This window comes from Buteo buteo, chromosome 2 (genome assembly GCF_964188355.1).
Source record: "Buteo buteo chromosome 2, bButBut1.hap1.1, whole genome shotgun sequence".
Lineage (NCBI taxonomy): Eukaryota > Metazoa > Chordata > Aves > Accipitriformes > Accipitridae > Buteo > Buteo buteo.
In genome coordinates, this window is record NC_134172.1 from 36,933,033 (window position 1) to 36,958,232 (window position 25,200).

At 36.7% G+C, this 25,200-nt stretch overlaps 1 protein-coding gene and 1 long non-coding RNA gene across 3 annotated transcripts in view; one reads left to right on the forward strand and one right to left on the reverse strand.

Annotated features, from left to right (window-relative positions):
• PALS2 (protein associated with LIN7 2, MAGUK p55 family member) overlaps positions 1 to 25,200 on the forward strand; it is a 55,361-nt gene that overhangs the window by 21,995 nt on the left and 8,166 nt on the right. The window contains exons 2-7 of one of the 2 annotated variants that reach the window (XM_075050870.1): positions 10,104 to 10,225; positions 15,087 to 15,239; positions 20,543 to 20,695; positions 21,224 to 21,451; positions 22,639 to 22,770; positions 24,845 to 24,944. In XM_075050870.1, coding sequence (XP_074906971.1) covers positions 10,109 to 10,225; positions 15,087 to 15,239; positions 20,543 to 20,695; positions 21,224 to 21,451; positions 22,639 to 22,770; positions 24,845 to 24,944 — 883 coding nt within the window. In that variant the 5' untranslated portion in view covers positions 10,104 to 10,108. The remainder of the gene's footprint in view (positions 1 to 10,103; positions 10,226 to 15,086; positions 15,240 to 20,542; positions 20,696 to 21,223; positions 21,452 to 22,638; positions 22,771 to 24,844; positions 24,945 to 25,200) is intronic. The other variant, XM_075050875.1, reaches the window with a different exon arrangement.
• On the reverse strand, positions 1,160 to 24,899 carry LOC142041767 (uncharacterized). Its single transcript, XR_012653547.1, has 5 exons — positions 24,728 to 24,899; positions 21,215 to 21,379; positions 15,614 to 15,889; positions 14,508 to 14,785; positions 1,160 to 1,223 (listed from the first exon to the last, which is right to left on the reverse strand). It is a non-coding gene; the product is annotated as an uncharacterized LOC142041767 (long non-coding RNA).

Below are 25,200 nucleotides of genomic sequence, written 5' to 3' on the forward strand. Positions count from 1 at the left end.
CCCAGGTATCTGAAGTATGGATTTTTGTAATGATTTCCTATTGACATTCTGTTGAGTGATTAGGTGGTTTCAGATGGAAGGATGCAAGCACCCCTGAGATGCAAACTCCAGTGGAACCAACAAGATCTCTAGTGATCAGATTCATCATGGGTCTCTGGAAGTGCACAGTTGTTACTTTGCTATGCAGTAGAGTATCCGATTTTGTGTATTAAAAGTACCTTGTCTTGTTTGCAGATGTACCCGAACCACATTACAGAATAGCTCTTTAAGTATTGTTCTGAGCCATGACATTTACACTGACAGTAGAGTGCCTTACAATCCTTGTGTATTTTAGCTTTGTTCTTTGAAAACATGCCTGGTTAGTGTGCCTAGATGAAAGTGCAAATGGTTGAAGAAACATCATAGCAGAACTTGAACCTCTGGTTTTGTTGCTCCTGGGGTGCCTGTTCTTAGAAGTGGGGCACAACATACAACTCCAAGTTTCACAGCTCAACTTTATCCGCTATGACAGTGTTGATTGGAGACCAGTAACAAGATGCAAGCATGTAACACTTAAAGTGGAATTCTCCTTTCCCTTTGGAAGGGTGTTTGCTATTTTCTCTTCAGATCTAAATTTAGTACTTGTGTGAAGAAGGGAACTGATTTAGGAAGATCTCTTCATTGTTTTCTAATTGGCCTTAGGGTAATGTTATCAATGGGATAAAACTGTATAGATGTTTCTGCATGACTTCACCTCAACTTTTCCGTCAAAATAAGTGGTACAATAAACTGAATTGATTTTTGTTACATGTAACTTGCTCCTGTGGGTATATAACTGTGGTCTTTACTTATGTTGTTAGTATTTTGTCAGTCAGTTATGCTGTCTCCAGGCTCTGTCACCCTACAACAGATAAATAATTTTGAGTCCTGTGGCAGAAATACAGAGGTACAAAGCTTTGATTCATTTGGAAGGGTGCACATTATAGCTGAAAAATTAAGATTTAGAGAAAGGCATACTTCAAAAGCTGTACTTACTTTGTTGCATCTGTTATGCTGGCATTTTGGACTTCATAAATACTGGCATTAATTGCCTGTGTGACTGCAGAGAATACAAGTTTCTTCATCCAGCTGTTTCTTGCAAAATACCAGCGAAGATGATTGATGTGATCCACTAAGTTCAGCCTGTTGTATAAGTTGAGTGGAGTGCAGGATACATCCTGAAACTTCTTGAATTCGTGCTGAAACTTCAGGTACAAAGTAGTATCTTAGACTGCATATCCACGGAATGCACTTTACCTTAATTTAAAAATCAGTTTTAAAATATCCTCTAGTACCCAAAATACTAAAGTAGTTGAAGAACTAAGGGAGTACAGTCTTTGTTCACCAAAATTGAAACTTCTCCAGGGGCATATGCTAGTATTCATTTAAAGTACAGTAGTCTTTGTGTGACATCAATACATTCTTTCCTAACATCTGTAGCTGAAAAGTAAGAATACTGAAAAAAAAAAAAAAAAGAAATAATTCGGCCTTTTTAAAAAGCTTTTAGTTGACTTGCTTTTACACACTCCAGTTTGTGCTGTATGGTGGTTGAAGCTTTTGCATTGAATTCATTCTGTATTTTATTTCAAACGCAACTGCTGCTTGTAATTTGAGGCACAATACGGTTTTTAATTTCTCTCCTCTTGGAACACTTAGGTTTTTTCCTACAATGGAAGCTTTTGCATATACAGCCGTACTCATCTAGGCTATAGGTAAAGGTTTTCAAAAGTCCAGAATATCTCCTTTTCTTTCCACAGACCTCCACTGTCTCCAACAGATTTAGGTTTCTGGATTACTTAAATGATTTTTAATAATTTCTTCAATGTCTGGAATGTTTGGTCTTCCTATTTGTGTAACTTGGCAGGTGCAGAGAAATGCTTATGTTTTGAAGTTTTCTCAAAGATCTTCTCAAAGATTATTTGTTCCAAATGGCAACATATGAACATTTGTAAGAGCAAGAGGAAAAGTAGTGGTCTCCTTTAAGCTGTGCCTTATCATAACTGTATAATACACAATTTATAGGGGAAATGGAACTGGTTTCAAAATTTGGCTCCTTAATGCTGCCTTTTAGGAAGACTAATGCAAATAGTCAGCTAGAGCAAAAGCTTCATATATTCAGGGCAATGTGTAAAGTTTTCAGAAACTGTGGAAGTAAATTTATTTATTTGTTGGCAACTGGCAGTGGTGATGTTCAGATGTTCAGCAAAGATTTACTGTAGCTATTGAGTTTCTGATGAACAGTATTTAGAAGCTGTAAAACAGCATATTAGCAATTTAGTATAAATTCATAAAGTAATTATTTGGAGGCATAGGTCTGCTTTTTTTCTTTTAATGGTGTGAAAATTCTTATGTTTAGCTTAAAATGACCACTGATAGCATAGCTTTTTGAATGTTGCCTGAGTTGTCCTGGAGAAGTACAGACATCCATCACTGAGCTGATGGTGTTTATGGGTTTAAACTGGGACCTTTTATATTACAGAAAGAGGGAGATTTCTGTCTTTCAGTATAGTATCAATATGAGTTTCCATATTTATTTAAAGGTAGTATTTACATGGTGTGAAAGAGTATATAGCAAAGTTTAAGAAGAGTGATAATAGAGAGCAAAGCTTTCCAGCTGAATGAAGGATGCCAGGAAATAATTGCAGAATCACAGAATCATTGAGGTTGGAAGGAGCTTCTTCAGATCATCTGGCCCAACCTCCCTGCTCAAACAGGATCAACTGGAGCAGGTTGTCCAGGACTGTGTCCATTGGGTTTTGAGTATCTCTAGGGATGGAGACTGCACAACTTCTGTGAGCAAACTGTTCTAGTGAGATGAGAGACAGATGACATAAATGGAATCAAGAGAAATTCAGGCTGTAGGTAAGCAAAACCTTTTTCATCATTAGGAGGTAGTGGAAGTGGTTGCCAAGAGAAGTTATGTAGTTTCCATCCTGGGAGGTTTTCAAGACTTTAGTGGGTAAAGCCCTGAGCGATGTGGTGTGCTTACACAGCTGTCCCTTCTTAGACGATGAGGTTGGATTAGAGACCTCGTGGGCACCCTTGCCACTGAAGTTAAGCTTTCATAACTTGATCCTATTATTTTCCTGAATGTACCCCTGGGAGGAAAATGTTTACCTTTTAGTAATCATTTATTTTAACTGATTACTCTCAAACAGTTGTACATGCTGTAATTCAGTAAGAAATGCTACTTTTCTAGTGGACCATGAAAACTATTCAAGCAGAAGTATGGTAAAGTGAATTACCTTTTTAAATAATTACATCTCGTGAACCTTTCCTCTTCCAGTGTGGCACAAATAGCATAATGAAGAAGCAAATTCATTAGGTGGGTCAGACTACAACAGAGGAATCGCCATGCAGGTTTTTTCTGCTGTCCTACCATTTGTTTGCTGCAGAGAACTTTGAACTGTGAGTTTAGATCTGTACATTTAAACCATTATCTGAGAGGTTTCTCTCTGTCAGAGAAGACATATTCAGCATAGTTCTGTGTATACGTCTTCCTCAGTTAATCATCATTTCTGACTGAAGCTTGCATCAGTCTTTCTGTAATTAAAAATGTCAGAAAACTTGGTAATATTTAACACCTGTATAGGCTTCAAAGCATCAAGCTTAGTTAGCGAGCATCCGGTTAAGTTAATTGCCTTCGTACTTTACAATTGAGATCTTTTTCTTTACAATCTTTTAAGAAAGAGATGCCTAACACTATATCCTTAGTACTGGATTTTAGTACATCTCTTACCAATATCTTACTGTTGGTCATGATACATATATTCAAATAAGACAACCTTTTAATTCAGCTGGTTTTGGAGATGTGATGCTTTGTTCCCTTTTTATCTTTGCTGAAATAATTTTAAAATAGTGCTTTTCTTTCCAAAAGATGCAGCTGTGAGGTCCATCTGTTCATCAGAAAATTTGTGCTTCATCTTTATTTAGACAAACTTCACAGCCTGAAAGAAGTTATGGCTACAGGGTTTGGGATGGGGAAGGGTTGTTCGCTCTTCCCCATAGCTTTTGTGACCTTAAGAGCCATGAAAAATGGGCATGTAAGATGTAGCTGAGCTAGGTTTGATAAGGGTAGGGACTGCTCGAGCTTCTATTTATAGTTATGCTAAAATAGCTCAATCTTGGCTTGCCAGGAGACTTGCAGAAAATGAAGTAAAAAAAATTAGTAAGCATTTCTAAGCATTTATGTTACTTCTTTTCAACATGCAAAAATTCAGTGAGTAGAATTTGAATATCCACAGGGACATTCATTCTGACATCAAGTCAATTAGACTTTTCCTCCTTCCTTTACTAATTCACTGCCATATATGCTATTCATTTCTCTGATTCTGCAGTCAGTAAAGTGTGCATGCTGCAGACAACAGCTTCCTTCATTAAGCAGTCTTACTGTCTTTCTAGGGGAGATACACTGTATTTACTGAATGAGGGAACCTGTTTAGAAAATGTGCCTACATGATGTTACAGTGGACTGCTGCCTAAAAATAAGTACTTGAGTTAAGGTGGCTATCAATAGGGCTATAACTGCATTGGCCCAACACTCCCTGCTTGGCAATTATTTGTCAAATAGCCTGGATAAAACCCCACACCGAGGTAGATGTGAAGTCTGTGGATGCTTGAGAGCCCAAGTATCATTATATCCTACTACAATAAGCAATGTAGGCATACCTTGTATGGGATTATGTAACTAATTTGTAGCCTGGCATAGAGGAGCAGAGGGGCTAAATTGCAATTGTACATCGCTTTTATAGCACTTCTCTGGAGGTATTTCTAAATGTGATCTGTGCTCAGTGAATACAGTTGCTGGCTGTGAAAATGCAAACATAATGTTGTATGTGCTCACTGCATAATGCTTTCCCAGAGACTTCTATCTTAAAACCTGGTTTCTGAAATCTACTCTAACAGTATCAGAGGGCTTTGTTAGTGTTTCATATATTCTTGGTCAATAGTCTGTTAGTGAATGAACTTGTTTGTACTAGCTCAAAATGTTAACTTGTTCATAGGTACTCCTTTTCTCAGACCTAGGCTGCCAGAAATATTAAAATTTGTAACTGGGGAGAGAAGTGGCCAATACAAAATAACTTTTTTTTTCCCCCACTTCATGTTAAAGCATAAATCCATTTTTTTGAAAACACAAATGCACAACTGTCATTGGTTAAGGGCTGTATGAGTTACAAATGAATTTTCTTTTGTCTATGCTTATTGGGTGTCTTGCAAAACTTTTCTTTTGGATATATCCCTGTTGAAAAGGTTTTAAATCACACAAGAAATTGTTTCCAAATTTTATGTATGTGACAAGATTTCAATCTAACTCTCTAGACTTTGTGTGAAGCACCAGCCTCACCAATAGTCCTTGAGGTGTTTATTATACCTTCCTATCAGGATGAGTAGGTCATGTGGAAATAAATATGCATATGTTTATTTAAATATATTACACATAATTTTATTTTCATTCCTGGTAGTTTGTAAGCTTGGAGACTTATAAACTGAAATGGAGCTAAAAAATCTGTGCAAGGTATTCACTCTGGAAAGCTTTAATTTTCCCCAGTGAGTGACACATTTGTCTTCTGTCTGCAAATCTGGAAAATTTATTTAAATGTATGCTTCCTCTTTCCTTTACATAGAATTAATGTAGATAAGAATTAGGCACTGAAAGAAAGAGTAAAATCAAATTTGATAGAAGAGTCACAGTTGAGAGCTTGGTCAAAACCTGTCTTTTTCTTACAAGTACAAGAAGAGAAGAGTTATAGTATCTTTTACTTCTGTTTGATCTGAATTTACTAATGTAAGTATGTAGAGTACAGTATGTGGATTAAACCTTCAAAGCATCTTGTGGTTGTCTGAAGAGCTATATGTGAATTAGGAGTTAATTCTGGCTAGTAAATTTTGCATTAGTAAGTGGGATTTCTGTATTCTTACGCCTCAGGATGCACGCTGTTTGCCCCAGACATCAATTAGCATGCCTTTCCTTCCCCCCTCCCTTTCCCTTTTTGAAATGGGGTTCAAATGACAAACTAGTTTCTCTGAGTATGGGGTCATATGCATAGTGGGCTTAAATCATTCGATGCATGTACACAGCAGACCAGTATGCTCCTGTTGAATCTTGCTTGAGGCTTTAAACTTCTATGGTTATGAAGATGTTCTTTGAAAATTGACTGTGAAATTAATTCTACGTGTGTATATGTTCCCTGTCACCAAAGCCGGGGGCTGGAGTGGAGGGTGGCCCATTGTAATCTCATTTTCTCTTAGGAGTCCCAGCTCAGACTCAGTTCTGTTGTCACTTTTTCCTAAAAATACCTTTATTTCAACACCTTGCCTCAACTGAGACCCTGTTTCTGCTGCTCAGTTCCTCCTGTTTTGTCTGGAGGCTGTTGTCAATGTGTGTTTCTTGTAATGTGTGTGTTCCTAGATGGTTTTGTTAACCATTGTAGCCAACCATGCCTATGTCATGCTGTCCTCACAAAAGCAAATCCTTTTGTGTTGTGATAAGAATTTAAAATTTTACCCAGATGGGTCTTTGAAAATAGAAAAAGGCTTGTCTTCAGAGAGAGAAGGAGGTGCATGGTAGAGCTCTCAAAGACAGTTTCTCCTTACCAGTTTCCTCCAAAAGATGGGACGAGAGAGGCAAGAGAGACCCAATTAATTTTCCACTGAAGGAAAAGCACCAATTTGCTTTTCATTGGACAACAAAGTATTCAACAATAAGGAGCCAGGTTTATGCAGTTTGTTCACTGTAGTGCTTAGTTCTTGTATGCCTGACTTAAATGTAAGTTCTACAGGTCTTCCCCCTTGCCTTCCCCCCAGTGAGTAACCTCTATCAACATTTCAAGGCAGATTTGCCAGAGAAGAGATGGGAGGCTCAAAAGGCAATTTTTGATAGGGTATTTAGATTTGGTAGTCTCTAAACTCCTTAGTTCCATCTATTTCTTGTTGATAGGACCTGGTCTTTTAAGTAAAACTTTCCTACATGAGTACTTGCATCTTCAGCTTTCATTCCTGCTGCTCAAAGATAAGATACTTTTCTAAAAGAGCTAAGGTGGCTTTGCCCCAGGAAAGAAAAAAGTGAAATTGTTTTAAAGACTGCTACTTGAAATTCCATGTATATCTACATTATTCTGAAAGGTCATTATAATTAAGCCTGGAAACAACGTATCTCCTGCTGTTTGTATTTTAATAAGATTTTTTTCCTCTAGAAATGAATAAACAAAAGCCTGTTGAATAGATACATAAAAAGTGGGTCTATAATACATTCACCAAACTGTCTCCCACCACCACCACCAATTTGTCTTTGGATAAATCAAATTGTTCGAAAGTACACGTATGAATATCTAAGGCATATGTAGGTCAATATGTATGTTGCTTAGACTTTCAAAGCTATTTTCACATGTGAGTAATATTAGCATATCACATTAAATGGGAACTACGTTTGAAGCCGGCCCATGACTTGCATAATAAATGTAGAATACTGGAATTAAAGTGCTTAGTCTAGCCCGTTACCAAAAGTACCCATGTATTGTCTATTCTTTTTAAATAAACCAGCTGACATAATTCCTGTTGGAAGATGCTTTTGATGACCTTTTGAAAAATAACATTTGGTCATGTTCTGAATTTTTTTGCCAGGTAAATGTAAAGCAGTGAAACATTGTGAAGCATATAAACATTGCTCTAGTTTCTAGTTACCATGTACTAGGTAACAGGTGCAAACACTTTGTTGAAGCTTCTTAAAGCTTTCTCTCATGCTAAAAATTTTTTACTTAATCTTGTAGCTGGTTAAAATAAAGGGGTACTTAACAGTATTATTTTTTTATTCAACTACTTAGAAAGATCTTCCCTTTTAAACTACTAGCTACACTGAGGCAATATAGAGACCCACATTGTGTTCAAACATAAACAATCAAGGGTGAGTAACGGTGCCTTATTCCAACTTACTGGGGATTTGTTTTTCTGCCTGCCTTTTTGTTTTTCTTTCTAATATTAAGGCAGCATTATTTAATGCTAAGAAGACTGTTGCCATGATGGCTGTGCCATGAGAGGAGGCAACCATCAGATGCACAGCAATAGGGAGCTATTTCTGAAAACAGCTTGTTTTGGTTTTGATCACCTGGGATGCAAGTCTGCCTTTGTGAATTATTTGAACTCTGCATGTTGATAAAGGTGTTTGCTGCTTTCCAAGAATGCTAAAATATACTTAAGCAGTTTTGATGCTAGAATTTGTGAAACCTTTATTAAATAAAATATTAATCTGAAAATACCCTGTCTAGCTGCACAAAGATTGAAAGTCATTCTTGTGAAGCTTAATGTTGCTCTCAACAGTTTCCCCTTGATGATGAAGTTTTAATGTAGGGATTTTATTTTTTAATTTGATCATTCTAAGATAGAATTCTGAAGGTTACAGAAGAAACAACTTATTAACATGGACAGATATAAGGAATGTCTTTATCATGCACACCTCTGTCAGCATCAAGTGCTGGAATTGCAACTGGTAGTTGAGATGCATGCTTTAACCGGAAGGAAGATTTATATTTTTACCCATATTATTTATAAGAACAAAACCGCTAACCTGAAGTCCCTTAAAAACAATTTACATAACTGTTAAAAATGTAAAGAAAGCTTATTATTATAACACTTGCAGTATTTATGCAGCATCTAGTACCCTACATAAATTGGCTAGAAACGTCTGTCTACTTCTGCAAATACTATAGCTTGCATGACTGCATTAAGAGTCACAAATCTGTAACTGGAATTGAGAAAACGTGAAACAAAGCAGTTGCATCTGCAGCTGAACTAGTCAAGATATAGGACATAACTAGTCTGACAAAGATGTGGACTGCTTACAGGTTGATTTGGTGACTTCTCTAACAGCACTTAGTCTATTATAAAGTAGAAATAATATTGCTTCAAAATCTGAAGGCATAAAGTAAGTGTCATTTTCCCTCCTACTCATGGTTTCACAGAAGATTCACTTTTTGAAAGCGAGAAGTATGGTTAAAACATATTTTTTAAAAATGCAGTCTTTTGACATACACCGCTGTAGTTAAAAGGTGGGACACAAGATGATTTGATTGTTGAAAAGTCAGTTCCACTTGACAGAAAGACTGGCCAGAAAATTTTTTCTTGGGATGGAATTTTCTAGGAAGAATTGCAATTAGAAAGTAGGTGTTGAGAAATGCTGTTTGTTTTGTTACTGTGCAGTGTTTCATAATAGCTTTCATTATAAAGCAATGAGCAAAGTTAAGGGTAAATTCCTGTGTGGGAGAAGGGGCATATAGGCTTTCTAATTCTCTTGATATATGCTGCTATGCAACATGCAGAGCATTGGAGTACACAGTGCTTGTTCTAAAGCTTTTGTTGCAGATCTCGGCAGAAGATTTTTTTTCAGTATACCTGTGTATGTGTCTGTTTAAGCATGTGCATATAACTTGCCAGGAGTTTAAAAGAATACAGTTAAAACCAAGAACAGTATAGGTTATTCACTACTAAGATAATACTGCAAGCTAAGAGTATTTAGTCATGTGTTGGAAAACAGGGAAAGAATGACCATTTACCTTGCAAAGGACATCATAACTGTCTCCAGTGATGCCCCCTTTTGTGCTCAGCCCAAGCTGGCACACGTTCTTTGCAAGCTCGGGGCTAGCTGATGTAATCCCAGCTAAGGGCTGCTGCACATGCACCCAAACACACAAGAACTCTGTACTATGTGAACATGTGTGAGGACTGAAAGCTTCCTCTGAAAGAGAGATTAAATGAAGAGAGTCATGAATGAGTTGCTTTTATGTATTTGGAAGATTATGCATACCTTATACATAGTTTATACTTTTTTTTTTTTTTCCCAATCTTTAAGTAGTAGCAAATCTTGAAAGGAATGTGCAGGGCCTGGATTTAAGTTGATTGTGGTGATAAGGATTTGGATAGATCTTTTATTTCCATCTTTCAAACAAACAAAACAAAGTTCTTTTTCCATTCTGTCCACTTCCTCTCAGTAGATGTAGTTGGCTGCTTAACATCTCTAAAGTTAATATTGTGTTTCCCAGAGCTTTTGCAAGTCTATTTTGGTCAGTACTTACTTTTTGTTTTTGTTTTGTCAGCAGCCATGCAGCAGGTCCTGGATAACCTGACTGATTTGCCAACATCGACAGGCGCTGAAGAAATAGACCTGATTTTTCTTAAAGGAATTATGGAAAACCCTATTGTAAGATCACTTGCTAAGGTATTTAAACTAGCTGCTCTGAGTAGAATCTGGAAATACTTTAACTCTTAAATTACTGTGTGAACATTGAGTATTGATTGAGGTATTAACAATGGCTTTTATGTATGGTACATCTTTAAAAGACTTCAAGGAGTTCTTGAAGGTGAAGACTTGGTATAATGTAATTTCTGTGCACGCTGATTTATTGTTATATGGAAGATTCTAGAGGAAGAAGAAAAATTCAGAGACTGCAGAAATAATGTGGTAACATTATTTATGAAGAAAATGTCAAAATACTTGAAATTAGAAGCAGTTGGTTTTAATATAGTCTTGTGACTACTGTTGTGTGCAAAACCCATATGCCTTGTGACTTCTAGCTTTTTTGCCAAAGATGAAAAGTGAGAGCAATAACCTTCTTTCTCCCATGGTGTAAACAAGTTTTCTTTTTGTCTTTGGCTCAAAATGACTTTCTGATCAGCCCTGATTCTCTCCCTGTCCTTTCCTGCATTCAGAGTAATGCTGGGACCTTTGATTTGTCAGCTCTCTGAGACACGGGCTAGCCTTAGGTTTGGTCTTGCATTATGAAAATTTATAGATGGTAGCAATCAATTATAAATATGTAAGGTGATATTTACAAAAAATCTTTGGACTCTGTAATTAAAATGTAGGTGATCTTACCAGTAGGAGATGCAGTCAATATTACACAGCGCTTACATTCTTTCTTAATCTTACTTCATAAAAATAAGCTCCTTTCGTGAAGAAAAACAGTTCACTTAAATGTACCTGTCTCTTTAATATGAATAGACATATGAAAGCAATGCCCTCTGGGCAGGCATGAAATACTCTGTAAAGCTAAAGGATTGTTGTGCAGGGATTTTGCTCAGTATAAAAATCTGGAAAGCAAAACTTCTCATAAGAATTTATATAAGAATTTACTTCTGTTTAGCTGTTCAGAAAAATTGGTTGTAAGCGGAAGACACTGCATAGTAATGAACTTAGAAATAACAAGTGTCTCATCTGCTAGTGAGATGACTGCAGAGGGAAAGATTTGTGTACTAAATTTACTAGAGTAAGTATAAGCATTTTCTTACTTAGAGTTGTTTCCAACTTCAGTATGCGCCACCTAGGTCATCTTTAATTTAATATTTATAATGAAGAAAATGTTCATTGCAGAGCATTTTTTTTCTTATCAAGAATTTGTGTTTTAATGGCCAATTACAATTATGTGGAATTTAATGACTAGCAGATGTAAAAAAATGCTTGTAATGGAAACAGATTCTTAACTATAAACTTGCTTTATCTAGAATGCTGAAAGGTTTTAATTGTGGTCATATGGCATGACCACATTCATATTTTGATTTGTAATTATTTCAGAATTAAACCCCAAAACTCAGTCCTAACCAGCAGAGCTAAATAAGGACAAGGTCAAAACGACAACACATTTTGTGACATATATATAGTTCATATATATCCATTTGTCTCTAAAAATATGTAAAACTTGTTTTTCCTATTAGAAGAGCTAGTTTTAACAGAATACGCAATTCTCAGGACCCTGAGATGGTCAGATTATTTAAGCAGATTCATTTCAGACCAGGCCAGAAACATAAAAGTTTTTAATTTTCCTTTATTAGTCAGTTATTAAAGACTAATCATTATGTAAAGTATCCCAAAAAGGGTAAAAAGAAACTTAGGGAAATGTGCCATGAGCCATACAAGCTTATTTTTCTTTTCAGTCCTTAAAAAAAACAAATGCAAGCAATAAGCATAGTAGTTAGTTTATAATATTTTGCAATGCAAAGTTTGGCTAATCTTTTAACATTGCGTTAATTTCATATTTTTTCTGTCTAGAATAAAGGCATCAAGGTAGGAATTACAGATCTTTTTTGGAATAGGGTTCTTTTACTGTACCCTTCCATTCTTCAGTGAGTGGTAGGGCAAAGATGAAGTAACTGTAATTACTGTAAAATATATTTTCCTGTCATTTACTGACATTTATAGAATCATAGAATAGTTTAGGTTGGAAGGGACCTCCAAAGATCATCTAGTCCAACCCCCCTGCAATGAGCAAGGACATCTTCAACTAGAACAGGTTGTTCAGAGCCCCATCCAACTTGGCCTTGAATGTTTCCAGGAATGAGGCATCTACCACCTCTCTGGGCAACCTGTTCCAGTGTTTCACCACCCTCACCATAAAAAAATTTCTTTCTTATATATAGTCTAAATCTACCCTCTTTTAGTTTAAAACCATTACCCCTTGTCCTATCACAAAAGGCCCTACTAAAAAGTTTGTCCCCATCTTTCTTACAGGCCCCCTTTAAGTATTGAAAAGCTGCAATAAGGTCTCCCTGGGTTCTTCTCTTCTCCAGGCTGAACAACCCCAACTCTCTCAGCCTTTCCTCATAGGAGAGGTGTTCCATCCCTCTGATCATTTTTGTGGCCCTCCTCTGGACCCACTCCCAACAGGTCCATGTCTTTCCTGTGCTAAGGTTTATGTTCAATCCTAACTAGCCCTTAGAATTATTATGCTTTTTTGAAAACAGTTGTTGAAATTGGAACATGCATGATTACTCAGTTTTGCTACTGAGCTGTCTTACCAAAAATTTCTTCTCCTGGATTAACTGTTCTTTTGAACCTCAAAATTTTATCTGCTTTTCTGCAGTCACACTATTGCTTTTACTATTGTAGTATAGCCTACAGCATACTAGGTGAATGCCTAAGCCTGACCAAGGAAACATCGTAGGAGTGATCTATAAACACTTGAGTACAGTATTTAGGATGTCAGATTGTTGGAGGCAAAAGCCTTACTATTTGAACACTTGGCAAGTATAATAAATATTGAATGAATTAAAAGACTCAATTCAGTATCACTGTTTCTGAAATGATGAATTGAACTGAAAAAAAAAATAATTGCAATATCTAAGTTATGTAATACTTTTTTTTTTTTTAATTATACATACCACTCCATATCCTAGTACTCTCCAACGCACTACAGGATCAGAGGTTGTTCACTGATAAACTTTCTGTTCCCTAGTGTATACATGGCCTTGATTTTGGGGTGAAGGATGAGGATATTTGTATTTAGATTATACTCTGTGTTAGTGGTAGTATTTTAAATAAAATGAGTGAGAAAGAAAGTAACCCTTATTCTCTAATCTTATAAAGGTTTTGCAGTTGGAGTATGTTTAAAAGTAAATAGACTTGTGGTTTTACTTACTGTAAAAGTAGTAAACTTTAAAAGAAGGATATTGTTTACTGTATGTATTATGTACAAAATAGCATTCCCTTATCAAGGAGAATGTGTGTAGGTGCCCAGCTTCCTATGACTTTGTAATCATGGTCATTTGGATTGTGCGAGTTGGTGTTGGGAAATGTTTGAAATGCCTTTCTCTATGTTGTTAGCCTTTCCAGTGTTTGATCATCAGTCCTGCAGAAATACCATTTTATAGATATGAAGCAGAATTTAATACTCAGGTGATTTCAGGAAACAAAGTTTTCTGGTTTTAGCAAAATTTTATTTTAACATCTGTTTTAAAGCACTAATAAGAAAGTAGATATGTGCACATACCTTCAAGTTATGTATATGGGAAGTATAGATAGATGACTCCCAGATAGATCTGTTAGTTCTTGTGGTTTTACATGTCAAAGCAATTGTTCTTTTTTGAACTTCTTGTTGCTACGGTGTTGTAAATAACTCTTAATTGAGTGAATTGAGAATTTTAGTTATTTTGGGCCTCCTCTTATTCCCTAATTTTATGATACAGCACTACCGTAATAAGTGAAGCATTCAGATTTGTGAGATGTTACTCTTGCTGCTCAAAGCTCCTACCTTTCAATGAATTTAAGTGTCTGCAGTGTTTAGGAAAGGATTATGTCTGCAGCAATAGCTCTAGAAAGAAATGAAAAGTTATCACAGAATCACAGAATGGTTGAGGTTGGAAGGGACCTCTGGAGGGCATCTGGTCCAATCCCCTGCTCAGGCAGGGTCACCTGGAGATGGTTGCCCAGGACCGTGTCCAGATGGCTTTTGAATATCTCCAAGGAGGGAGGCCCCAATCTCTCTGGGCAAACTGTGCCAGTGCTCAGTCACCCTCACAGTGGAAAAAGTGTTTCATTATGTTTAGACAGAGCCTCCTGTGTTTCAGTTTGTGCCCATTGTTTCCTGTCCTATCACTGGGCACCACTGAAAAGAGCCTGGCTCCATCCTCCCTTGTACCTCCAAGGGTACAAGGTTTGTACCCTCCCTTCAGGTATTTATACACATTGATGAGATCCCCTCCACCCCCGCCAAGCCTTCTCTTCTCACCTCCAGGTGTGCCTCACCAGTCCTCAGTAGAGCTCGACCTTCTGGCAACACTCTTTCTTCTTTATGCTGCCCAGGATACTGTTAGCCACTTTTGCTGCAGATTTTTCTTTAGCATTTCCTTTAGTTATGCAGACTTTCCTTTAGAATTTGCTGTTTGGAAGATTTTTGAATGAGAGGAGCCTGGGGTAGATGGTTCTCTTGTAGACTTTTTTTTTTTTGGAGCAGATCCCATAGTTCCCTTTTTGTCCTTCTTCTAGAAGGTGTACTTGTACAGCGTTCTGAAAAAGAAAAGATATGAGGCACTACACTGTTCAGAGGACTGTTTGTGTATATAGCATAGACGTTATAGGAAATAAGGACATACAAGCATCTCTGACAGGTGCTGCTTATAGTGTATTGGGTGACATAGTTAAACATGCAAAATCCTTCAGCAGTTATAAAATATACAGATTATATTATATGTAATTTTTCTGGCTTTCCTGCTAAAGGTTGCATCAAGAAATTATTTAAAAGGCTTTTAAATTGGAACTACTTGAAAATTTATATTTACAGTATAGTCTCATGTATATAATCTTACAGGCACATGAGCGACTGGAAGATTCTAAACTTGAGGCTGTCAGTGATAACAACCTGGAGCTGGTGAATGAAATTCTTGAAGACATCAGTCCCTTAATAAATAAAGATGAAAATATTGCAGAATTGGTTGGAATACTCAAGGAGCCTCATTTTCAGGTACCACCTTTTTACTGTGCATTACCTACTTACTGTATCACTGTCAACATATGAATCTAGGAATAATAATGAAACAAAACCTGAACTGTAGCAAACTTTAATATGTAGGATTTTACTCTGAATGAAAGGTAAAGCAGAAGCCATGTGGGGTTAAGAATGAGTGTGATTTTATTCTTTGGTATCACCTCAAGAATATCTTCAGTCATATTAAAATCCACTGGAGTTTCTGTTATAGATCTTGGACAAATATTCCTATATGACTGGAGTTTCCATAACAATTCCATGAAGACTTCATCCTTAGCATTTCCAGATGGTTTCAGTTCCTGATAATGACCATTCTGCATTTCGGTTCAGCTGTTGGCATTCATACTCACGTGTAAGATGTAGTTTGTGGAGTGAATGAATGTGATTCTTCTATGATGCGGTCTGCACTGCAGCTTAAGTTGAGACTCTGCATCCCTCTCCTGTTGCTTTACTTAACATAAGTGAAGTTTTGACATATGCTTGTCAAAGGCAGATGTTTTTCCATAGCTGCCATTCTATTACCAGCTTCCGTACTGACTGTTGAAGATTAGGGTTTGTAAATCCTTGGTAGATTCTGGACTTTCTAGGCAGGCTTTAGCTGACTTTAGCACTTAGCTATAGGTACCCTGTAGAAGAACATAAGCAAACCTTTTGCCACAGTATAAATGTGCTTCTTTTGGCAGTCAGGTATAGACCCATAGACATTTTTGGTGTATATGCATTTAAACACATGTTTTTCTGAATTTTCAGTTATACATTTTACAAACATAGCAGTGAGGTGCATTACCATTGAACATAAATAAACACCGGAAATACTGTCAAGCTGTGTTGTGGCCTGCTGGAAGAGGGAACACTTTAAGAGCTCAGCTTTTGAGGCAGTAGCTATTCTGAGTGCTGACAGTTCCTCTGCCTGTTCTGAAGAGCAGTATGTTGGCCTCCCTTGTGCTCTTATTTGTCCAGAAGGGTATCATAGCTAAGGGATTGAAGACTATGATTTTGAGGCTTACTGGTGAATAAACCTGCAAATTGGTCTTTGATCCCTTAGCAGAAATTGGTACTGGAAAACGAGAGGATGAGTTTGGAGGAATTGGTAGTTAAAACGCAAAAAGATTGGAACCTGGGGCCAAATGGTGCAGTGACAGACCTAACAAAGATCCATTGTGTTAGATTGAGAAACAAAGCGGACAAGTTGAAGAGGATTAATCAGAAGATGAAAAGGATTTAAGTGAAGTGCTGGAGTAGACTTGACTTTGAAAGGCACTGTAGCGTTGATCTCTGGAGAGAGATGGCAAAGACCAGAGACCAAGTGGGCAAAGAATCTTTGTGGTGGAGACTGGAAATGGCCTCTAGGAGACTGAGATCAAATAAGAATTTTAATTAAGATGAATAGCCAATACTAAGGCAAACCCGGCATTCATTCCTGTTCAGTGGTCATATTTACAGAGAGGCACAACATGATGCTGGTGTTGGTTACTCCATTAGTTCAGGCTTAAGCAACTTACACATTTATTTTAAAAGTTCCAAAGGAGCTGGTGAACAAAAATGACTGGCCATCAGGCCAGTATGTATTGAAGAACCAGCTGGCACATGCAGTGCATAGAAAAGGCTATAGCAAGTCTTAGCAGACAGTAGCTGGAGAGCAGAAGACATGAGTGGTAAAAGAGTTTGCCTTGAGAGAAGATGGAGGACTTGAAAAGTATCACCCTGTTGCAGTGGTTAAACATGCAGAAGAATCACTTCTGCTGTTTTTGGAAGAACTTGTTCAGTTACTTTCACCTTTCCAAGAATTATGCAAGCCATTCATCCTAAATAGATTCTGCTGGCAATAAAATACGTAATCTGAAAAGCAGCCACCATTTTATTCTAATAGCTTTAAAATGGCTAATCACACCTTTAAAATGTTTCATGTAGAAAAGTGATCTTAAGTTTCCTCCTAGACAGATCTTAATTTATAGGTTTATTTTTCCCACATATTCATGCTTCCTTACCAGCCCCCCCGATTTCTCTAAGATCTTAAATGATTTCCTCACTTTTCTAGAACAGCCTTTAAAAATGTCTTTTTTTCACATCTACTTTAGGGGCCTGTAGTCCATTTATTAAGTTCTAATATTTAAACAGTATTGTCAGAGAAGACTAGCACATATTTAGTGCATAAAAGAGGAACGGAAATATTTTAAGTACTTCTGAGGCCTTAAGTGTTAGGAAAGGAGTTGTGAATTCAGGACCATAAAGTTGTTCTGCTCTTGTGTATTTCCCCTCCCACCCCTCGCCCCCAATTTGTAATTTAATTGTTTTATTGGATCACACTTGGGGGAATAGTTATCATATAGGGCAGGGAATGCTTCTGTAACATGTATAGATTGTGCTGAGAATTTTTTTAAGAAAAACAAATTTTGCATTTGAACTTGGCTTCAGCACTGTAGAGACCCTTGGATGTTTAATGTTTCTTTGTTTATTGAATTTTGAATTACTTCTAAAATTTATTTTTACCTGTTAAATAAGTACAGTCACAGAAAACTACTGTAAAGAAGTCAATATGTTCTAAGTTTATGGATTACTTTATGACAGTATCTCGCACAAAAGGGCCATACTGCCTGCCACAGAACTGTGTGTCCATTGCGCTATATCTCTTGTCAGAACAAGGCATTTAGAAGAACTCTGTATCACAACATTCCCATTTTTGTCATGAGAACCTTTCTACAGTTATCCAGTCTTGGATAATCAGCTGGTCCTGTTTAGACATGCTGTATGGAGGAAACTTTGAACCATTTTATGGTTGTTGATTATTCAGTCCATGTTGTCTTGCAGACTTTGGCAGTGGTTTTATAAGTGTTCCAGCACCAGTATGGGAAAGGTCAGATTCCAGGGGAGCTCTGGAGTTGCAGGAGGACAGGATATCACTTTTTCTGATACCATAAGAAAGAAACAAGTGAAGTTCATTCAACTGTATTTCTCAGATCACTCAACCATATTACTGAAATAAGACAGTAGCTGAGCGACATAAAATGTTGGAGAGTAGTCCGGTAGTGGATACAGACACATGGCCCCTGTTGCCAGGTGACTTCAAGTGTTCTTCAGGACTGTATGCTGTGACCTGGGTGGCTGGAAACGGTCTTGTAAAACTGGTATAGATTCTTGAGTTGCAGAACCAAGAGTTAGGTATGGGAAGGTAATAAGTTAACTATGGCTTGTTTTAAGGAAATCAATAAACGACTTTTCTTAAAGAAATTATTTTATAATTGTGGGCAGCAATGTACAGTCCCTGATAGTCACAGTTCTGTGACTCACTCGTCATGTAAATAGCAGGAAAAGGATTTTGTGATTGAGAGATGGTTAAGTAGTAGTTGAAAGAATTCATGCTTATCCATAAAACTGAGTGAATAAATAGGATCAGAACGTAGAATGGGATCAGATTTAAGAACTGAAGAATCTCACAGAGCATGTTAATTTGAAAAGGATGACACAGACTGTTAGCTTAGCAGACTTTTTTAACTGTGGATCAGATTATAATCCATAAATTATATGACCATTAAGGGCAGGGAGCTGTACAAGCATGGTTATGTGTAAGGCTCCATGAGAAATCTAGTGGTTTGTAGCCAGAAAGTTTGGGAAGAACTTGTTCTAGCATGTGACCAAAAGAGAAAACTGGAAGTATCCTACTGGTGTATCTACCTAGTTTTGTCAATGGTAATGTGTTAAAATGTGTAGTTGATGCTAGTCGGTTTCATTTTGGAAATGTAGAAAGATCCAAAAATGTTGCTTGCAAACATTGGCAGAGAGAGATCTGTTCTCCTAGTTTCTGGATTGGATGTGTCTTGGATAATGAAGAATTAGAAATTGCTACCATCTGACAGCTGCTTGATTTAAATAAATGATTGTTTTTCCTATTTAATTTGATTTGGTTTATGTCCACAATATGAGAGCAGCCACAATAAGCAGCTGTCTTTACAGTCTTAATGGCAGGGGCAGAATAGGTGAATTACTACCTCCTTCTAACCTCAAGCTGAAGTATCAGCAGAGTCATCATGTGATGGGCAGATTAAAATGACTGTTCAGGTTTGTGACACTTTGAGGGCTTGCGTGTTGAGCTTAGCACTAAACTAATATGGTTGCACAACTTTTAGGCTGGAGATGGCTTACAAAAGGTTGGAGCAGAGTGCATAGCAAAATTCTTAAATTTGCTTAAATGTTGCCTGCTCACCTGATCTGCTTTCTAGGAGTTTGCTGTCTTCCTCTGGCATGTGCATGTCACTATCAGTGACAGTCCCTCTGGTGTCTTCTCTTTTTAGCTACTTATGTGACACCAGTCAGTGATCTGACTTAAGACTGTATCTCATCAGGTCACTGTTTGAAACAAAGCTATGTTGTTGTTTGAGACCTAGTAGGCATCTCCTCTACTTGCTTCTTTTCCTTTCTCTGTCAGTGAGACTCTTTGTGCTATAGGATGCTTTATCTTGAACTACTATATATGGTGGCTATAGGGTGTCCCTTTTCCTCTTTAAGACAGAATATCTCCACTGTCTAATTTCACAAGTTTGATCTTGTTTTACCTATATGTATTGTCTTATAAATCTTTTCTTTAAATCCTAAAGTATCTTCTATGAGAAAATCAAGCCTAAATTGCATTGTCTTCCAAAGATGATTATATTTATTTGGATCTCCTCCTTTTGCTTTTTATTTACGTATGTGGACTGGTGAAAACACCATTAACTGTTGTCTTCCAGAAAGTGAATTCTTTCAACTTGGATTCATTTGGTGCTAGAATCTTGCCTTGGCTTTATGCAAGCAGAAAGCACTCATTCTGTAGATTGCTAGAAATCTTTGCATACCTGTAATTATCCAAATTACTGTGGAGGAAAATTTTATTACATTAAACACGAGTATCTAATGATGAGTTATCTTCATTTTTGTGCAGTGGGTTGTTCGTTTACTTTAACCATTTGCTGGGATACTGTCTCATTAGGTGAAAGACTATTTTGGGTACTCCTTTTTCTATATTCTTCCCTGCAAGATCACATATTCCTCCCAAATTCGTTACATTTCTCCTATATTTCCTTAAGAAGAAGCATTTGTATTTACAAAAGAGAGCATATTTACTAAGACAGTAGGCTTATCAGTCCATGTGAGTACTTCTATGTCAATTTTTGCTCCATTCCATGTGAAGTAAGAGTTTTATGATCTGGTCCCAAAAGGGCAGATTCAGTGGTTATTCAGCACTAAATCCTTTTGCAAATGGTTATTTCATGATTTAAAAAATGGCTTTTTCTGTTCCTTTGCAGTCACTCTTGGAAGCACATGATATTGTGGCTTCAAAATGTTACGATTCCCCTCCTTCTAGCCCAGAAGTCAATAATGCTTCAGTGAACAATCAGATTGTTCCAGTAGATGCTATTCGTATCCTTGGAATTCACAAAAGAGCAGGAGAACCACTGGTAAGTAATTGAAGATGAGTTTGTCTTTTATTTAAAGTACGAGTGAAAACGTTTGCATGTGCCCGATTTCTTGCATTATGTTTCAATTATTTCCATTATTAAGTTGTGCAATTTAATGGGTGATGGGATCAGTATTGAGATGTTGAAATAAGATATTTGTGTGTTCTCCATCCTGTTCTCTCTAAGAAATTATTGGGATAGTGAATAGGCAGTCACTAGGCTGAATGACTTGCTAGCATAACTGACTAATACAACATCTGTTTGGTCCTGATACAAAACGACAGGATTGCGTGCAATCAAGAACAATACAGTCATTGTTCAGTCGTATGAAAACCTTGTCTGAAAGCACTTTTGTGTTACCTGATGCATATCAGTGTATTAGAAACTCTTACACTGTAGTAACTATTACTGTATGTTTTCATTGGGTTATACAGAATATCCCATAGCTGTATATTTTTGCTTGAGATAATGGTAAAATGAAATTGAAATTCAAACAGTGGTAAACTAGATATCACATACCTCTTTCAGGGTGTTACGTTTAGAGTTGAGAACAATGATCTGGTAATAGCACGAATTCTTCATGGCGGAATGATAGATCGACAAGGTCTTCTGCACGTAGGTGACATTATTAAAGAGGTGAATGGCCATGAGGTTGGAAACAATCCAAAAGAATTGCAGGAACTGCTGAAAAATATTAGTGGCAGTGTCACTCTGAAGATTCTCCCCAGCTACAGAGACACTGTTATTCCTCAACAGGTCAGTAGCACATTTCTAACAATTCTGTCAAAAGAACTTCTGCTTGGTACTTGATCGCATGAGATTATTTTAAGATTCTGGATTAGACATATTTTGATTATTTTGTGTATTTAATGCTAGCAGGAAGGCTAAAATGTAGATACTTGTCTTCTCCTTTAAGTACATTTTGGAAATGGGTTTATTCAGTAGATTAATACCACACCTAATAAGCCTGCCTAAAAAAATATAATTAGTAATCTCAGATTGATAAGCATTTGTATACTACATATAAAGCATGTCTCTTTGACATCCAGTGACCTCTGATGACCTAGCCACAATCACACTAAACTGCGGTGAACTGCGTGTGTTTATAACACAACCAGTGTTCCAAGTAATCTGTTTCATAGAATTCAGAAACATACTGAATTCAACAGATGAGCTTGAATTCTGTGACTTAAGTAGAAACTTGGATGGTGGCTATTCCTTATCCTTTTGTTGTTGCTGTAGGCTGTTGATTTCTCTACTGCAGAAGTAACTTGTTGCTCTAAAGCAGTGCCTCTGAAACATCTTATGAGACACTCTTTCAGGTAGTGGGTCTTAATGCCCGTCTATAATAGACTATGCTTACATTGAGTAGATGCTGAGGGAATGTGCTGTATTTGAGGCAGGTGCACTGCTTCCTTTGCTCCCAACCTGGTAGAAAAAAGTCAAAGATGTTTCCAGTCTACTGATGCAACTTACTGTTTCTTCCTCTGCATCAAATTTGAGTCTTAAGCAGTCACATATCTTGTTTGTTTTAAAACTTTGAGTTCATAGCAAAATTCTTAAGATTCCACAAGCTTTGAATACAGTGCTCACATTCTGAGAATTTTTTATATTTTTAAGTATTTTAAAGGCAGAATGCTAATTGAATTGTATATGCTGAAATGCAAAAATGAGTGTTTTGTAATACATTGTCCAAATAGAACAGCTGTTTTTTTATTTTTATCATGAAGCTCCTTCAGCCAAGGTTTGCACTGCTGATTATTGTACTCTCTCAAGTGGTATATGCCAGTTATTTCCATAGATTGTATTTTACTTGCCAAATGCAACTTTGGTCATGTCAAACTTCTTATGCTGTAGGTAAAGACATTACTTCAGTTTGACAGATAAATTAGTAAGAGTGTATTTTATAATGTTTAAGCTTTGTAAATTTTTACACATTTCAGGTTTTTGTGAAGTGTCATTTTGATTATAATCCATATAATGACAACCTCATCCCATGCAAAGAAGCAGGTTTGAAATTTTCTAAAGGAGAAATTCTTCAGATTGTAAACCGTGAAGATCCAAATTGGTGGCAGGTTGGTAAAAAGATTAAAAAAATAAAATAAAAACCTGAAAAGTTTCACTAATTGTCTTAATAATAAACTCTTTAAATTATGATCTACTCCCATTTAACAGTAGATATAAGAAAAAATATTTACACTGCAATCCAATTTCAAGCTAATATCAAGATATTAACAATTGAAATACTGGAGAAAATTGAATGGTATAAATTGTGTATGTAACACTCATTTTGCTATTACTGCTATTTATTTGTCTTTGTTCTTATATCATAAGCCTAGACATTCCAATACCAGTTTAAGTGGACAGTTTCTAGGAGAAAGTCTTAGGTTGACTATGTTAATTTTGGTAAGCCTTCCCTGACAGCAACTGTGGAAGAAGTGGACCCCTTCCTGAGTGCTCAGAGTTGAGGAGAGAGAGGGGGAAATTAACCCTGTGGATTTGAAGAGGGGTGAGAATAGCTATTTGGAGAAGCTGTATCTTTTATTTCTATAGTGGTGGTCAATGTCTGTGAGCTGTAACATGCATGTTCATAATCGAAGTGTTTGGCACTCTTTGAAATATTAACAGTTCATCCTGCTTTAAGGTTGTAGTTTTACATTCAGTCCTTCAGTAGAAATGTAATCCACTGCTTATGCTATTTTTATTTTTTCCAAAATACTATACACACAATTAAACATCATCAGTGCCTTTGAAAGTGGGACGAGTAAACCTTTAAGACACTTTTCTCAACCGAGATACTCAAAATTGTAAGTGGCAGTGGCAATCTAGGCAAAGAGTTTAGCATTATTAATTTCCCTTTCTACCCCTAAATTGCTCACCCTTTGCTAGACAACAAGCAATAGTGAGCCAAACGTTACTTGAGAGCAATATATATATGTATATATGACTTCTTTAAAAGCAACAAAAATATTTGAATGTACATCAACAACTGTTGCTGAATTCTGTTGCTTTTCAGTGACAGTAGTAACAGAAAGAAAGAGAATAAAAAGTGTGAGGGAAGGCAGAAAATTTATTACTGCGAAGTTAATTAGTTTCAGAAGTTAGATACTCCAAAACTCTGGACTAGTTTGACACTTAGCTTATATGCTGTCTTCTGTCTTGCTTTTCAAATTCTTCAATTGTAACTTGTGGGGGTCCAGGAGAAATAAAACACTCCATCAGTGGCAAAAATGAAATGTGTTAAACAAGTATAGTGTGTTGCAAGTATTGCTATGCAGATCATGCCACTGGGAAAGAAAGTTATTTTTTTCCTTGTGCTTTCTAGAAATGCTAGAAAACTTGCTAACTGTAAAAAATCAGTTAGTCAGAGGTAAGAGCATAGAAGTTGAAAATCAAACAGTTCCTGTTAGCAAGAGGCAGGCCAACCAGTTAGGGAGAAGAAAAGTGTAACATTTTGTAACTGTGTGTTTGTATGTGTTAAGCTTGCTGAGAATTGAGCTTGCCATGAAATTATTTTATAGAGAATCTTAGCCAAACTTTCATTACTAGGTGTCATGGTTTAACCCCAGCCAGCAACTAAGCACCATGCAGCCACTCACTAGGAATAGTTAAGTTACTAAGATTTTTAAATCTGTAGTCACTTAATGCAAAAAGCTTGAAGGCATGATTAGGCATGTGTTAATGGCATTCACTGTTTGTGAAATGACAGTTAATAAGCTGCACTGTAACCTCTTTGGAGCAGCTCAAGAATACAAAATAAGTGTACTGTGTACTAGAAGGTCTTGATTTTTGTCACTTGAGAGGTCAATGTCTAGAACCATAGAACTCCATTTAGGGTTTTGATGCCAAAGGTTTATGGCTATAGGAGCTTACTAACTTAATGGGAACCAGTAATGAAACTTGCATCTATTTTATTTAAGTTTCCTGAATTTTAATACTCAATGGCAAGATGTTGTTACCTAAGACAGAATTTTAATATCCACATCTAAGTTTGAATTTCCAAGTTTCAGTAGTAAATGTATCAACACTCACCATTGAGAAACTCTGGCAGTGTGAAAGTCAGTCAACACCATGTCGATGAGAAAATGCTTCTCCCAAGTTACCTATGATGATTTTTTTTTTTTTTTTTTTTTTTTGCACCGCACCTAGGCTAGTCATGTCAAAGAAGGAGGAAGTGCAGGGCTTATTCCTAGCCAGTTTCTGGAAGAGAAGAGAAAGGCCTTTGTTAGGAGAGACTGGGACAACTCAGGTGAGATTTAATGAATTTCAGGAATAGATGTTGCTCTGACTCCACTTGTTTTGCTTTCCCTGCCTTCACAGATACTAGAAAACTGCTGTGTGAGAATACACAGAATATTGCAAAATGCTAATTATTATATTTTGGCTTTGACTGAAGGACAAAGGCTAAAGTCTATGCTTAGTCTTCATAGATACATGAATCAGTTTTGCCACATGCTGATGAAAACCTAAATGAGGTGGGAAAGGCATAAGAATTAGCTCTTTTT